Raw genomic sequence first — 12,743 nt, 5'->3', positions numbered from 1 at the left:
GGCTGAGTCAGGAGAGTCGGACCTTGATTTTCTTCTCATCCCCACACCACCCAGCCTGGAGACAGATGGAGCCTGTGTCCTCCCAGCCCGTTCTTCCACCCCCAGCTGGCCTGGGCGGGGGGCTGGGATTATTGGTTGAAATTCTCTGAGAGACTCTGCTCAGTGGTGTTTAGGAAGGTCTGGATCAGCATGTGGGCATCCTCGGCCGCCACATCCAGGGACAAGCGGAGCATCTGGTAGACAGTGGCAAAGGAGATGCCGCAGGTTGCCAGGGCGCCCAGGACAGGCACATTGAGGAGCTCCTGGGTGAACGTAGAGGCATCCCTGGAGGCCTGGCCCAGCAGGTCTACCACCAGCTCCTTGGTGACCGTGGTCTTCGGGCCCTGTATTGCCTCCAGGAATCTGTGCAGGGGCTGGCCCGTCTGCTCAGCCAGCTTCACGAGGGAGTCCTCGTCCAGGCCAAAGCTGTGGTAGTAGCCTTCCAGGGCGTGGATGAGCCGGTACAGGTCACACGCCACATCCTGTACTCCTGGCACAGGACTCGAGTTGATGCCACAGGCCACTGTGGCCACCAGCCAGATGTGCTGCCGCAGCGAGGCCTCCTTCTTCGCCAGGATGGCCTTCGAGATGTTGGGCAGGGCCACCACGAGTGCATGCCGCTTGTGGCTCTCTACTCCCTCCACCATCGATTCCTCCAGCAGGCAGAAGTCGTACTTGCCCACCTCAAACATGGACAGCAGGAAGACCTTGGGGTCCTTCAGGCCCTCCGCTGCAGGAGGCAAGAGCACCGTTCAGTGGTCTCCACACCAGAGCAGCCGTGGTGCCCTGACAGCTGCCTGGGCTCAGGCGCTTGCCAGGAGTCCGCACAGCCTGTGGCTTAGGAGTGTGGGCCCTGGAGCCAGGCTGCCCGAGTTCAGACAGGAGCCTTGCTACCTGTGTGGCCTTGAGCAAGTTGCCAAACCTCTCTGGTCTGTAAAATTAAGGTGATCACTTTACCTACTTGGTAAGGATGTTGTGGTTGTGAACTGAGTTCATGAAAATGGTGTGTGGCCTGTGCTGAGCCCTCAGTGAACGTTGGTGCCATCAGCAATAGGCGCCAGCATCTGCATAGCGTTGGCACTGCGTGCTTGGTAACTAGCACACAAGCCAATACATATTATTTTCTTCCTTAATGCACGTGATCGGGTCTCTGTCGCCGTGACTGAGAAGTGCCAACGCTCAGGAAATGCAGTGTGAGGCCTGCCGTTGGCTTTTTTGTAACGCAAGTGCCTGACTTAAGCTTTGACTGAGGAGGCATCCGTTTCAAAGAGGGCTGTCTGGAATAAACAGGCTGGCCAGCCCCAAGCACCAAGCTGCATCCTCCCCCCCCCCCCCCCCCCTGCCCTGTGTTAGAGAACTTGGTGGATTTCAATATCCCACCCCTTGGGCTACTTGTTTTCTCTTCCTGCTCTTACATTTTAACACCAGAACCCTAGGCCCCTGCCCTCAGCCCCAGTGAAGGCAGCACCCAGGCCCATGGTTCTCTGCGACCTCGCTGTGTGGCCCCTCGCTGTGTGGCCCCAGGTATGCTGTGTGATGGCCAGGTCCTGTGAGTAGTAGACCTGCATCCTTCCAATGTTCCCGATGGCTGTTGCTGAAGGGCAAGCATCCTGCCATCATAAGAACCGGGAGGGCTTGTCCGTCCCAATGTTGGTTATTGATGGGCCGAGACCAGCACAGAACACGGCACAGCTGGCAGCATTGCACTGAGGCCTTGTTCAGCCTCCAAGTGTCCTTAGGTGACCCGTTTCCCACTCTGCATCTCAGCTGGAAAATCTCAGCTGGAAGAGGCGGGGAGCCCCCCAAGGATCCATCCACCCCCAGGACCCCCAGAGAGGGTACCTCACCTTCCAGCCGCTGCCAACAGTCCTCCCGGATCTGGCTGAGCACCCTCTCCTCGGAGAAGGTTCTGGGGCGGCGGCGGCGCGAGGCTGCCATGTCCACGTCCACCTTGGAGCGGATGAAGTAGAAGCCCTTGCCCCGCTGCAGGAGCCCGTGGGCCAGCTGGGCGTGGTTGGCCATGAAGCTGTCTGAGGTGATGATGATGAAGAAGTCGTAACGGTCCACCAGCACCCGCTGGAGGTATTCGTCGGCCTGGAAGGTGGGCGTGTCTATGCCCGGCAGGTCCCAGATGGTGATGTTGAGGTACTTAGGGTGCGGGTATGGCGTGGGCTCCACGGTCATTTCTACCACACCCGTGCCGGCCGAGTTGAGGTCCTCATCTCCCAGCCCCCGGATGGCGTTGACAAAGGTCGACTTGCCTGAGCCTGTTCCCCCGGTGATGCCAATGTCCAGCCTGACGTTCTCCAGCGAGTGAAGTGTGGCCTGCAACTTGGCGGCCACGGCTGGCAGGTTCCCCGCCTCAAAGGTCTCCTTCAGAGCCCCGGTGTCCTGTGCGAGCTCCGATATCTTGGACTGGAAAATTTGGTTTTCCATGGGCTGCCGGACCCCCAGTTCCACGTCTTTGGGACTTGATGACCTTTGGCAGGACAGGTAAGGGAGTGTTTTCACCCTGAGTTGCCCTCTCTTCTCTCCAGCCCTCAGCAAGCCCAAGACATTGGCAGCACCAGTAATAGCATCACCAGTAATAGTACTGAGTGTGACCGTATCCCAGGCCCGGTGCTAGGTGCTTTATTCGTCACTGCCCTGCTGCAGTGTATCATAAAGTCCTCAAGAGCCAAAAAAGATCAACCCCCTTATGATCCACATTCAGCAGTGAGAGGAGGGAGCACTTGCCCAAGGCCTCCAGCTAGTGTGTGGGGCTGGGACGGGACTTGGGTCTTCTGATCCTAGAATTCAAATTCTTAAATAACCCTGCACCAGGCACTGCGATCATTATAGGTCAGTGATTAAGAGCCGGAACCCTCATCATCGCTAATAGTGTATTTAATGTTTACTCTGGTCCAGCCTCTGTCCTAACCATATGCATCATTTCATGATGTCCCCATTTTACAGAGGAGGAAACTGAGGCTCAGGGAGGTAGAAGTCCCTCCCAAAATGCCTTTCAGCTTATACCAGAGCCAGGACATGGACCGCTCCCACTGGCGCGTTCCCCCTGATTCGGCACCTCGTGTGCCAGGACCTCTGGGTGCTGCAGTTCCAACACAGGAAGAGAGACCCAGGGGATCTGGTGCGTTTGCGGAAACATTGCCCACCTCGCAGCCTGGCTTCTAAGGGCTCGTCTGCTCAGGAACCACATTGCACCTAGCACCCCCGGATCTGCCTCTGGGCTTGGAGTCCTCACTCCGGGATGGACAGGGGCTGCCAGCACTGACGTGGAATTGCACGACTGCGTCTAGTCCCTGCTGCGCCAGGGACTTGCCAGGCGACGCTAAGCAAGTCATGCCCCCTCTGCTGCCTTTATTTCCTACACCCGCGAGGGTGGGTGTCCGCTTCCTCACCTGTGGGGTGGAGAGGGGACTCCTCGGAGCCTCCCAGCTCTGCCGTTTCAGGAAGGCCCGGGGTCTTACTGCGGACGAGGTTCAGGCAGGGCCAGTGTGGGCGGGGCTTGGAACGTCAGGCTGAGCTTGATCTTTATCTGTGGGTAGCCATGGGAAGGGTTGGAGCAGCGGAGGGAGAAGTCTGCTGTGAATGTGAAGAGTCCTTCTGTGGCCTTATGGGGAGTGAGTCTAGAGCCTGGGAGATGAGGCGAGGAAGGGGCTGGAGCAGGAACCGGGTGGAGAGGCGAGACCTGAGCTGGAGCAGGGGCTCCGGGGGTTTAGATGGGAGACGGGGAATGGAGAGATGAAGGCAGAAGGGCCAGGACATGGTGACTAGCTGGAGACAGAAGGGACCCTTTCGATCTCTCTCAACCTTAGGCCCAATGTGGTGAGAGCACTCGCTACTCACGCCCACCTTTGCATCCCGCCACCGGGGCCAGTGAGTCCTGTGTTTAGGGTGATGTCTGAGGGCCCACAGGTATGAGGCGTGGGCTGTGCTGTGAGAATGGATTTGGAAAGGATTATGTCTTACACATCTGGGATCTGGGATTTCCCTACCATGATCCCCCACACCCTTTTTGGTGCAGAAAGACCCATGTGAACCGCCGTAGTCCCGGCAAGGCCAATGAATGGGAGGCCTCTGGGAAAAGAGGGACCCTTTGCAAAGCAGAGAACTCTTCAGCCAAGAGCATCAGCACCCCCTTTAATCGCCCAGGTTAAAGCGGACCCTCTGAGTCAGGAGCTGTTTCCTAGGGTTAGGGATCATTTGAGGCCCCCAAATGAGGCAAGAACCATCACCAGCTCCTGGGAATCCACAGGGAGTATTCGTGAGCACCTGGGGTGAGGCCAGCTCCCTGCACCACAGTCCCCGCTTTGCCACCGGCCTCGTACCCAGCCTGAGCGCCCTCTGTGAGCTCCTGGGAACTCACCTCTGCATCTAAATCTGACCCTGGTCCAAGCCCACAGAAGCCCCGGGCAAGCCACCCTGTCCAGAACCCCAGCCTGGGAGTCCTTGAATTTTAATCATGTGATCCTTGAATCAGCCAAAGAGTTTGGTTTCACTGGATGCCTGGTCCAGACACAAGAGATGCTCACCCACGTGTGTGCACGTTTTCTGTCATTCACAGCCACATGCAGCTTTCAGATCCCAACACAGTCGCCATCATTCAGACTCAGGGCCTTTCAGCACAATCCCAGTATTCACACACGCACACGCACACGCACATGCACACCATGCAGACAGGTAACCCCCCAGTCTCAGCAAACTACTCTCTACCTTAGACACATGGCATCAGTATCATGGAGACTCTCCAGGATTCCTCCCAGTCAGCACACCAGCACGCTTATCAACACACAGTCACGCTCAGACACACGCCGTCTTCCTGAAACGACCATTCTCTCTCCTTTGATGCTCAGAGAAACCACCTGCCCCGCTCTCACCACCTCTGCACCAAGGCCAGCCCAGGGGCCATGGGGCGCCCTCTGCTGGCCACCCGGCCCACCATCACTCACAGGCCCAGGATGTCCATCTGCCCACCTCTGCTTAACCGGTTGCTAGGCACCATTGTGCCAATCCTGGGCACCGATTGGCTGCCCCTCCCCCCTCCAGAGGCGGCCTTTAGGACCCGGGGTTCTCAGAAAGGGATATGAATGACATTGCAACTAAAATAAGTACCTCGGTAGGCACTGACCCCCACTCAGCCACCCGCGTAGGTCGACAGTCAGCTTTGTCTTACATCCAGGCTGGGCTGCCCTGTCACCCCACAAATCCCCCGTGGCCACTTAGGGACCAGGGAGAGAGACCACCAAGGAGCCTTTGGCCCACCACCCATACCTTGAATTCTCTGCCCACAGGATCAATTCCTGTCCCAGTTGAGTGAATCCCTCTTCCACTTGAGCCCCCCTGCTTCCATCTTACCCTCCCACCCCCCTCTCCCCTGCCCCACCAAGATGGCCGGCCCTGTCCCTCCCTCCGAGCCAGCCCCGCACCGCCCTCAGCCACGCAGCGCTCAGTCACCACATGGGCCTTTTGTGTTTGGTTGGTTGGCTTTGTTAAGGTTTGGTTTGTGGGCGAGGCAGGGGGTCGGGGGCTGCACTTTCACTTCTCTTCCAAGTCACGCCTCTTCCAGCTGTCCAGGATGTACTTGAGGAGGAGGCCCAGCTTCCGGCGGGTGGACAGCGGGGCTTCCTCGCCGCCTCCCTCCCCGGCCCCACACTTCTCCACGCCGCCGTCGCCAGCCGCCTCCAAGCTGACCTCGGGCTGGGACGCCTCCTCCTCCTCCAGGGCCTTGATGCGCACCCGCTGGGCGTCCTCGGCCATCTCGTTGAGGCAGCCCTGGAGCATGGTGTAGACGGTGCCGAAGCTGATGCCGCCGGCCACCAGCGTCCCGAACACGGGGATGCCCCTCTCGAAGGCCCGGGCCACCCGCATGGCGCCGTCGGACGACTGCGAGTAGAGCCGCAGGACGGTCTCGGGGGAGACCTCGTTGGCCAGCGGGGAGCGGATGACCGAGCGCAGGTCGCCCGCCTGTTTGCCCACCTGCTCGGCCAGCTTGGCCAGCGAGTCTTCGTCCAGGCCGAAGCTGCGGTGGTAGCCGCGCAGCGAGCGGATGAGCAGGGCGTCGTCGTAGGCGGCTGCCAGCCCCGGCACGGGCAGGGCCTGGATGACGCCCGACACCAGGGCCGTCTTGAGCACCTGCTCCTGGAGCATGTCCTTCTTGCGCTGCAGCGCCTCCAGCGAGATGTCGGGCAGCGACAGCAGGCCCGCGTGGCGCCGGTGGGCGGGCAGGTCGTGCTCCCAGGTGGACAGGAGCAGCGGGAAGTCGTAGCGGACCGGCCAGAGGTTGGACACGAGGAAGATGCGGGGGTCGGTCACCCCCGCCACGCGCAGCCGCTCGGCGCAGTGGTCGCGGATCTCCTGGAGGACCATGGCCTCGCTGAAGCCCGAGGGCCGCTGGCTGCGGGTGGCCGCCAGGTCCTCGTCCACCTTGGTGCGCACGAAGTAGAACTTCTTGCCCTGGCGCAGGATCTCGGAGGCCAGGCGGGTCTCCACGGCCCCGCAGCGGCGGGGGGAGACCAGCAGGAAGAAGTCGTAGCGGCCGAAGTCCACCTGCTTCAGGTACTTGTCCGCGGGGCAGCCGGGGCAGCCGGCCCCGGGCAGGTCCCACAGGGTCACGTCAGGAAACTGCGGGTGCGGGTAGGAGGAGGGTTGCATCGTGGTCTCCACGACGCCGGTGAGCGCTGCGCCGGGGTCCTCGGCCCCCAGGCCGCGGAGGGCGTTGATGAGGGACGACTTGCCGGCGCCCGACTCGCCCGTGACACCCACCTCCAGGCGGGTGCTCTCCGAGGTGGCCAGCAGCTCCCGCAGGCGGGAGGCGGCCTGAGGGAGGTCGCCGGACTCGAAGGCAGTCCGCAGGGCCTCCAGCTCTTCTTTGGCCATGAGGATGGTGGTCTCCTCCTCCCCGGGGCACTTGGAGGTAGCCATGGTGACCGGTGGTTCAGGGGGTGCCGGGATGGGAGAGGCACAGACCAGCGGTCGTTGGTGTCTGGGGGAGAAGGGAGCTTTTTCGCCTTCCGGGCCTTGTGCGGGGCAGGGAGAGAGAGACAGAGGGTGTGAGGGAGTCTCCCGGGCACTCCACGGCCCTTTCCCTCCCAAACTCCCCCCGGGGGACATTTTGGGAAGGAACCGGGGGCCTTGGAGTCCGGCAGGCCCAGGGTCACATCCCATCTCTGCCACTAACTTGCTGTGCGCCCTGGGGCAAAAGGAGGCACCTCTCTGACCCTGCTTGCTTCTCTGGGTCCCGGGCACAGTGGCTGGCCTGCCGCCTGACTTCTGAGGAGTCTTGGGGGTAACCCAGGAAGGGGGCAGTTTCGTGGGCCCGGTGACCTGCGCAGTCACACGAGGCCCCGCACTCAGGAGGCCCGGCTCTTGGCCTAAGGCTTATCTGCTGGCACGGATTGGGAGTCTAAATACCGCTTGAACTAGGAGCCCTGCCTTTTTCTTTCGTGCTGGGCCTGCCGATGATGTAGCCAGGCCCGCCAAGGAGAGGGCTCACGCCCGGCTCCGCCCGGCTCCCGTGCCAAACAAGGACAGTGGCTCCGCCGTCACTGCAAGCAGCCGGAGTGAGGGTGCAGCACCCCCACCCCCGGGGTCGGGTCCTGGCTCTGCCACGGACCCCTGAGTGATTTGGGGCAAGTTCCTTAACGCTCTGCCTCCCTTTGCTCATCTGCAGGACGCCACCTCCTCGGGTTGTTGAGAATCCCACGAGTTAGTCACGCAAAGCATTTCACGTGGCGCCTGGCCAAAACCGGTTTGGCTCAAGTGGATAGAGCGTCTGCCTGCGGACTGAAGGGTCCCAGGTTCGATTCCGGTCAAGGGCATGCGCCTTGGTTGCGAGCACATCCCCAGTGGGGGGTGTGCAGGAGGCAGCTGATCGATGTTTCTAGCTCTCTATCCCTCTCCCTTCCTCTCTGTGAAAAATCAATAAAATATATTTTTAAAAAATAATAAAAATAAATAAAGTGGCGCCTGGCACAGAGCAGGTGGTCTGTGTTCGCGGCGGCGGCAGCGTGGATATTGTCATTGTTAATATTTCTAGCTGCGTGGCCTTGAGCGAGCCCCTGCCCTCTCTGAGCCTCAGCTGCTGTGTCCGCACCGATGAGGGGACCCTGCCTGCCTCGCGGGCTGCTGTGAGGCTCCTGAGCCCCGGGCGTCTATCTCGAGGCTAACGGTGAGGACAGCCTTGGTGGGAGAAGCCCAGACACCGGGATCCCCCTCATTGGACACCCAGCCCTGCCGTGGCTGGCCCTGCCGGGCCAAGTCCCCCCGCGCCCTGGAGCCCTCGCGTGGCCTCTCGGATCCCGTCCTCCTCACCTGGGCGCTTCCCTGGCCCTCCCTCTTCCCAGTCACACTGTCTTCTGGTCCATCGCCTCTAAGATACACTTCCTCACTGACTAAGACTCTTCAGAGAACCTTGGGAGAGACAACCACATTCCGGGTCACTGCCCCCAGCAGACGGAGAGGGACTGAGGCTCAGACCAGACAAGCGATGTCTCTGCTCCGAGCCACCACCAGGCCTCACACCCAGATCCCTGGCTCCTTGCAGCCATCTGCCCCCGCCCCCGGGCCTCCCCCCCCCCCCCCCCCCGCCCCTTGTCTCCTTGGCTGCCCGGTCCCCACCTCCATCCCCCGACCCACAGAAATGTGTCCTTACTGCATTGTTCCACCAGGTCTGACCCCATCCCAGGTCGGGCCATTCCCCGCACCCTAGGTCCACTTCCTCCCTCGCCCTGCCCTCTCCCCCATCTCAGGGTGTGGAGCCTGGGACGGCCAGCAGCAAGGGGCAGACAGACCCAGGGCCCCGGGGTGGCGCGGGGGCCCAGGGCGCTGGAGTTGGGAGGGGGAGGGGAAGCCGCACCCACAGGCCCCAGCGGGGGAGCCGCCCTCGGGACGCTCACCTGCCCTGTAGGCTCTCCTTCTCCCCTCACACTCTCCCCACTGGTGGGGTCTCCTCCCCTGTTAGCCCAAGGTCAGACCCAGTTGCTAGGACCCATAATAGCAAGCAGCAGCTTATTGGTCAACCAGCCCTTGCGCAATAATGTGACAGTGATGTCAGGGGGTGGGGCCCCACCATGGGGCAGGGACCCCACCCCCCAGCTACGCCTGGGGCCAACCGTCAGTCCCACTGGGCCCTGGCCCCCATAAGGGACCCCGAGAGAGATCTTCCTAACACCAAGATTTGTTCACGACCTGCCCGTGGTCTCCATCATGCCCAGGACAAAGTCCCAGTGTCTGAGGGCCTGGCCCTGCTCAGCACCCCGCCCTCCATCTCTCCTCCATCAGGGACTCTGTTCCCGAAACAAATCGTTCCTTTTCCCCTCTCCGCACCATCGATTCACCCACCCCTGTCGGGAGGGAGGTGATGTAGCTTAGCCAGCACTGCTGGGACGGCAGGAAGCGCAGGGGAGAGGCCAGCTCAGAAACCCCCCTGTGGCCACTGCAGCCACCCTGCCGAGTCCTGGCCAGGACTCAGCAGGGCAGCATCCACACCCCAGTTCAGCAGCTGCTATCCAGGCTCCCCGACTCCGGCCTCCTCGCTCCCTGAGTTTTCACACCCTCTCCTACCTCCCCACCCCGCCCACAGCCTGTCCTTCAAGTCCCAGCTCAGCGCTGATTCTTCCGGGTGCCTTTCCCCACTCTGCTCTCTCCCTCCTCTCAACACGTTAAATGGCATCAGTGAGACAGAGAGGGAGATGGGAGTAGGGAGAGATGTGAAAGAAAAGAGAGGGAGGCGAAGCCTCCCCCCGCCCCGAGAAAGGGGGAAGTGGGGTGGGAAGAAAGACTCCCCAAGGGAAAAAACAAGGGAGAATCGGGCAGGACGTTACAATGGACGAGAGACCACGCCAGAAAGAACCAGAGCAAAATAGCGTCAGAGGCACCAGTTACAGAAGGAGTGGAAAGACAGAGCCGGAGATGGGGTCCAGGGGTGGGGCCCGACCTGCACAGGGAAGGAGCTGAAGGTCTAGGGACCAGCAGTCAGGGACCCCAGGCCCCTGGGGGGACACCAGCTCCCCTCAACTGCAGCCTCTGTCTCCACAGCTGCTGAGCGCTCCCCCCTCGACCCTCAGTCCTTTCGTAGCTGTCTCCACTGTCTCCCCTCCTGGCCCCGGGGTCTCTCCCACCCCCACTTCCTGGGATGGAGTCAGAGGCACCTGCCAGTCAAAGGATTTTCCTGGTTCCAAAGTTTGGTTCAGCAAAGGAGCCTCTGGGAACGGCAGATTCCTGACCCAGAATCAAACTGGCAACTTTCTCAGTGCACAGGATGATGCCCTGAACCACACCGGCCAGGCCAGCTCACCATTTCTCACTTCTTTATTTTTTTCGGTTTTCACATTTTATTGGGGGCCACAGGGGAGGGGACCTCCTCCCTGTCAGGGGGAAGGGGGGTCACAGTTTCTTCAGCCACTCCAGGCTTCGGCCCTGGGGGTCCGGGGGTGGCTGGGCATGGCGGGCGTGTTCCCATCATCTCGGACGGGCACCGGGCAGTTGTAGGGGGCGACCTCGCCGATCCTGACGGCGTACTTGGTGTGGGGGCTGAAGAAGGGCCGAAGCAGAGAGGCTCCCGATGGCGCAGGACGCGCCCGGCCCCGACTCCTCGGCCCCCGCATCCTGGATGAAGGTGGCGGTTCTCAGGGCCATCTTGGTCTCGGAGGCGGCCACCATTCCTCACTTTTAATGGATGTGTCACTTTGGATCCCGGGTCATTTTAGAATTTCATTGAAATGTAGGAAAGGGCACTATTGTCCAAGCTTTTAGAGTCTTAGAAACTCTGAGACGCGCAGCACAGAACAAGGAGCGCTCCGTCATCGGGCACCTGCTGCTGCCCCGCTCACAGCCGGAGGGGAGGAAGGAGGCAGCGGGACCTGACGGAACACGGGCTGGCACAGCGGGGCCGGGCCCGGTGAGTCTCGCCCGCAGCCATTCAGGGGGGAATCAACTGACCTGGGGGTTCCCCAGAGGTGCTGCTGAGAACAGCGAGATGCAGAGAGCTGTGGCTAACATTTTAGAGGCCCCCAAAACCCTACCTACCTATATGACAGAGACCTGACATAAACATGTCAACATGCTATAGCTATGGCAGATGTATTTATAATATAGTCATGACATAAGCCTATGTACATATGCATATGTAGACATATATATTGATATCAATACATCTATATGGGTATAGCTACACATCGATATGGGATTATTTGGGAAATAACGGAAGGAAATATAGGAGGTTAACAAGCTATTCCTGGCGTCGGGGAGGAGGGGGGTCCCTGGGAGAGTCTATGGGGGAGAAAAGAGAGAGAGAAAAGTAAAAGGGAAAAGACTTGATTTTAAAACGTCAAAGCACGTGGGTATGTAGCTATAGAAACCCGTGTTTAGGGGAGAGGTTATCTCAGGGGAGGGGCGAGGCAGGAGAGGGGGTCAGGGAGGGGCCCTGGGGACGCCCCCTGTCCCGAAGTCCCCTTCCTTCAGTGGGCGCTGAGAGGCACTGCTTGCTGTTTGTTTGTTTCTGTTTGTGTAAATAATGGGACTGTTTAACTTGGAAAGTGTGCTCACATTTATGCTCTTACAGAAAATTAGAAATGTGCAATGACATGAAATCCTCTGCCCGCGTCCGCCGCACCCCGCCCTGCAGTCCCTTTCTCCCTGCGGACTCCGGTCCCGCCCTTCCATCCGTTTCCGCTGCAAGCATTTCCTGAGCACCTGCCTGCCAGTGGGGGAGCACATCCTGGCCTCCCGGGGCCTCCAGTCTCCCAGAAACAGCTCCCACTTTCCCCGCCCCCACAGCACCCAGGGCGGACCTCCTCCACAGAGGCCTTCCAGGTGGCAGGTGGGGCTCTTGGGGTGGGACACACGTCCTGCCCGTGTGACCCCAGGGCGCCCCTCCCAGGGACACTGGGAAAGGCTGCTGTTACTTGGAAGGCCTCTCCATGGAACCATCCGACTGCTGTGCCCGCGTCAGCTCTTCCACCAACGCTGTCGGCAGGAACCAAGTTCCTCCTCCTGGATTGTTTTCTGCCACCAGGTATTGGGGTGCTTTGTTGCACAGCCCCAGTAACTCTAAGCACCCCCACTCCCGTTTCTTTCTCTCCCGCTCCCCTCCTTCCCTCTTTTCTCTCCCGGCCCTTGAAACACAGCGTAAGCCATTCCCTGTATGAAACTGCTTCTGTCGAACCTCCTAAGATGCTTTTTCTTGTCCTTAGCTGATCCCTATTGACTCCCCTTTTTCTTTGCTGATAAAACCCCGTTTTGTCCAGAATCTGAGGCAGCCACGTACCTTCTGAGAGACTGGGCCGCTCTCACCTCCGGGGACTGAATCTTAATGAGACAACGGGGATCAGGACCATCCAGTACCTTGCCAGGGACTGGCCGGCTCGGTTCTTGCCGGGACATGAGGGAAGTCTGCTAGGAGATGGGGTTCGTGGGAAGACAAGGCCTGGAGGCCGCCTCTTCCTGCTTTGCACGTGGTAGCCTGAGGTCATGGTGTGGGGCCCCCGGCATCATCATGCCACACCAGCGTGCCGAGGAGGGCAGGGCAGCGGCAGGTGGTGGGTGACGCCTCTGAGCTGCTCAGTGGATGACCCTGAGTTGCCTGCCTCCATGCTCTCTGTGGTGGGTGCGATATTAGCTAGTCTTGACTGCTTGGGCCTCAGGCCTTTGTTTGCCGTTCCCTCCGCCTGGAATGCCCCCACCCCCGCCCCAGCCACCTGTAC

General features: G+C 60.3%; 2 protein-coding genes across 2 annotated transcripts; both read right to left on the bottom strand.

The window, feature by feature from the left end:
- Positions 1-128: 128 nt before the first annotated feature.
- On the bottom strand, positions 129-5,044 carry LOC307092525 (interferon-inducible GTPase 5-like; the record flags this gene model as incomplete). The annotated part of the gene is made up of 3 exons (XM_079759798.1): positions 129-769; positions 1,887-2,518; positions 4,992-5,044. The coding sequence occupies 3 exons, from the start codon at positions 5,042-5,044 to the stop codon at positions 129-131; spliced, it is 1,326 nt and encodes a 441-aa protein (XP_079615924.1).
- A 533-nt stretch (positions 5,045-5,577) lies between these two features.
- On the bottom strand, positions 5,578-12,700 carry LOC307116628 (interferon-inducible GTPase 5; the record flags this gene model as incomplete). Its single annotated transcript, XM_079800751.1, has 2 exons — positions 12,308-12,700; positions 5,578-7,024 (listed from the first exon to the last, which is right to left on the bottom strand). The coding sequence occupies exons 1-2, from the start codon at positions 12,421-12,423 to the stop codon at positions 5,578-5,580; spliced, it is 1,563 nt and encodes a 520-aa protein (XP_079656877.1). The 5' UTR covers positions 12,424-12,700.
- Positions 12,701-12,743: the final 43 nt, after the last annotated feature.

The sequence above is a fragment of the Cnephaeus nilssonii genome (genome assembly GCF_951640355.1).
Source record: "Cnephaeus nilssonii genome assembly, chromosome: 20".
NCBI lineage: Eukaryota > Metazoa > Chordata > Mammalia > Chiroptera > Vespertilionidae > Cnephaeus > Cnephaeus nilssonii.
This window is presented reverse-complemented; position numbering and strand designations above follow the sequence as displayed.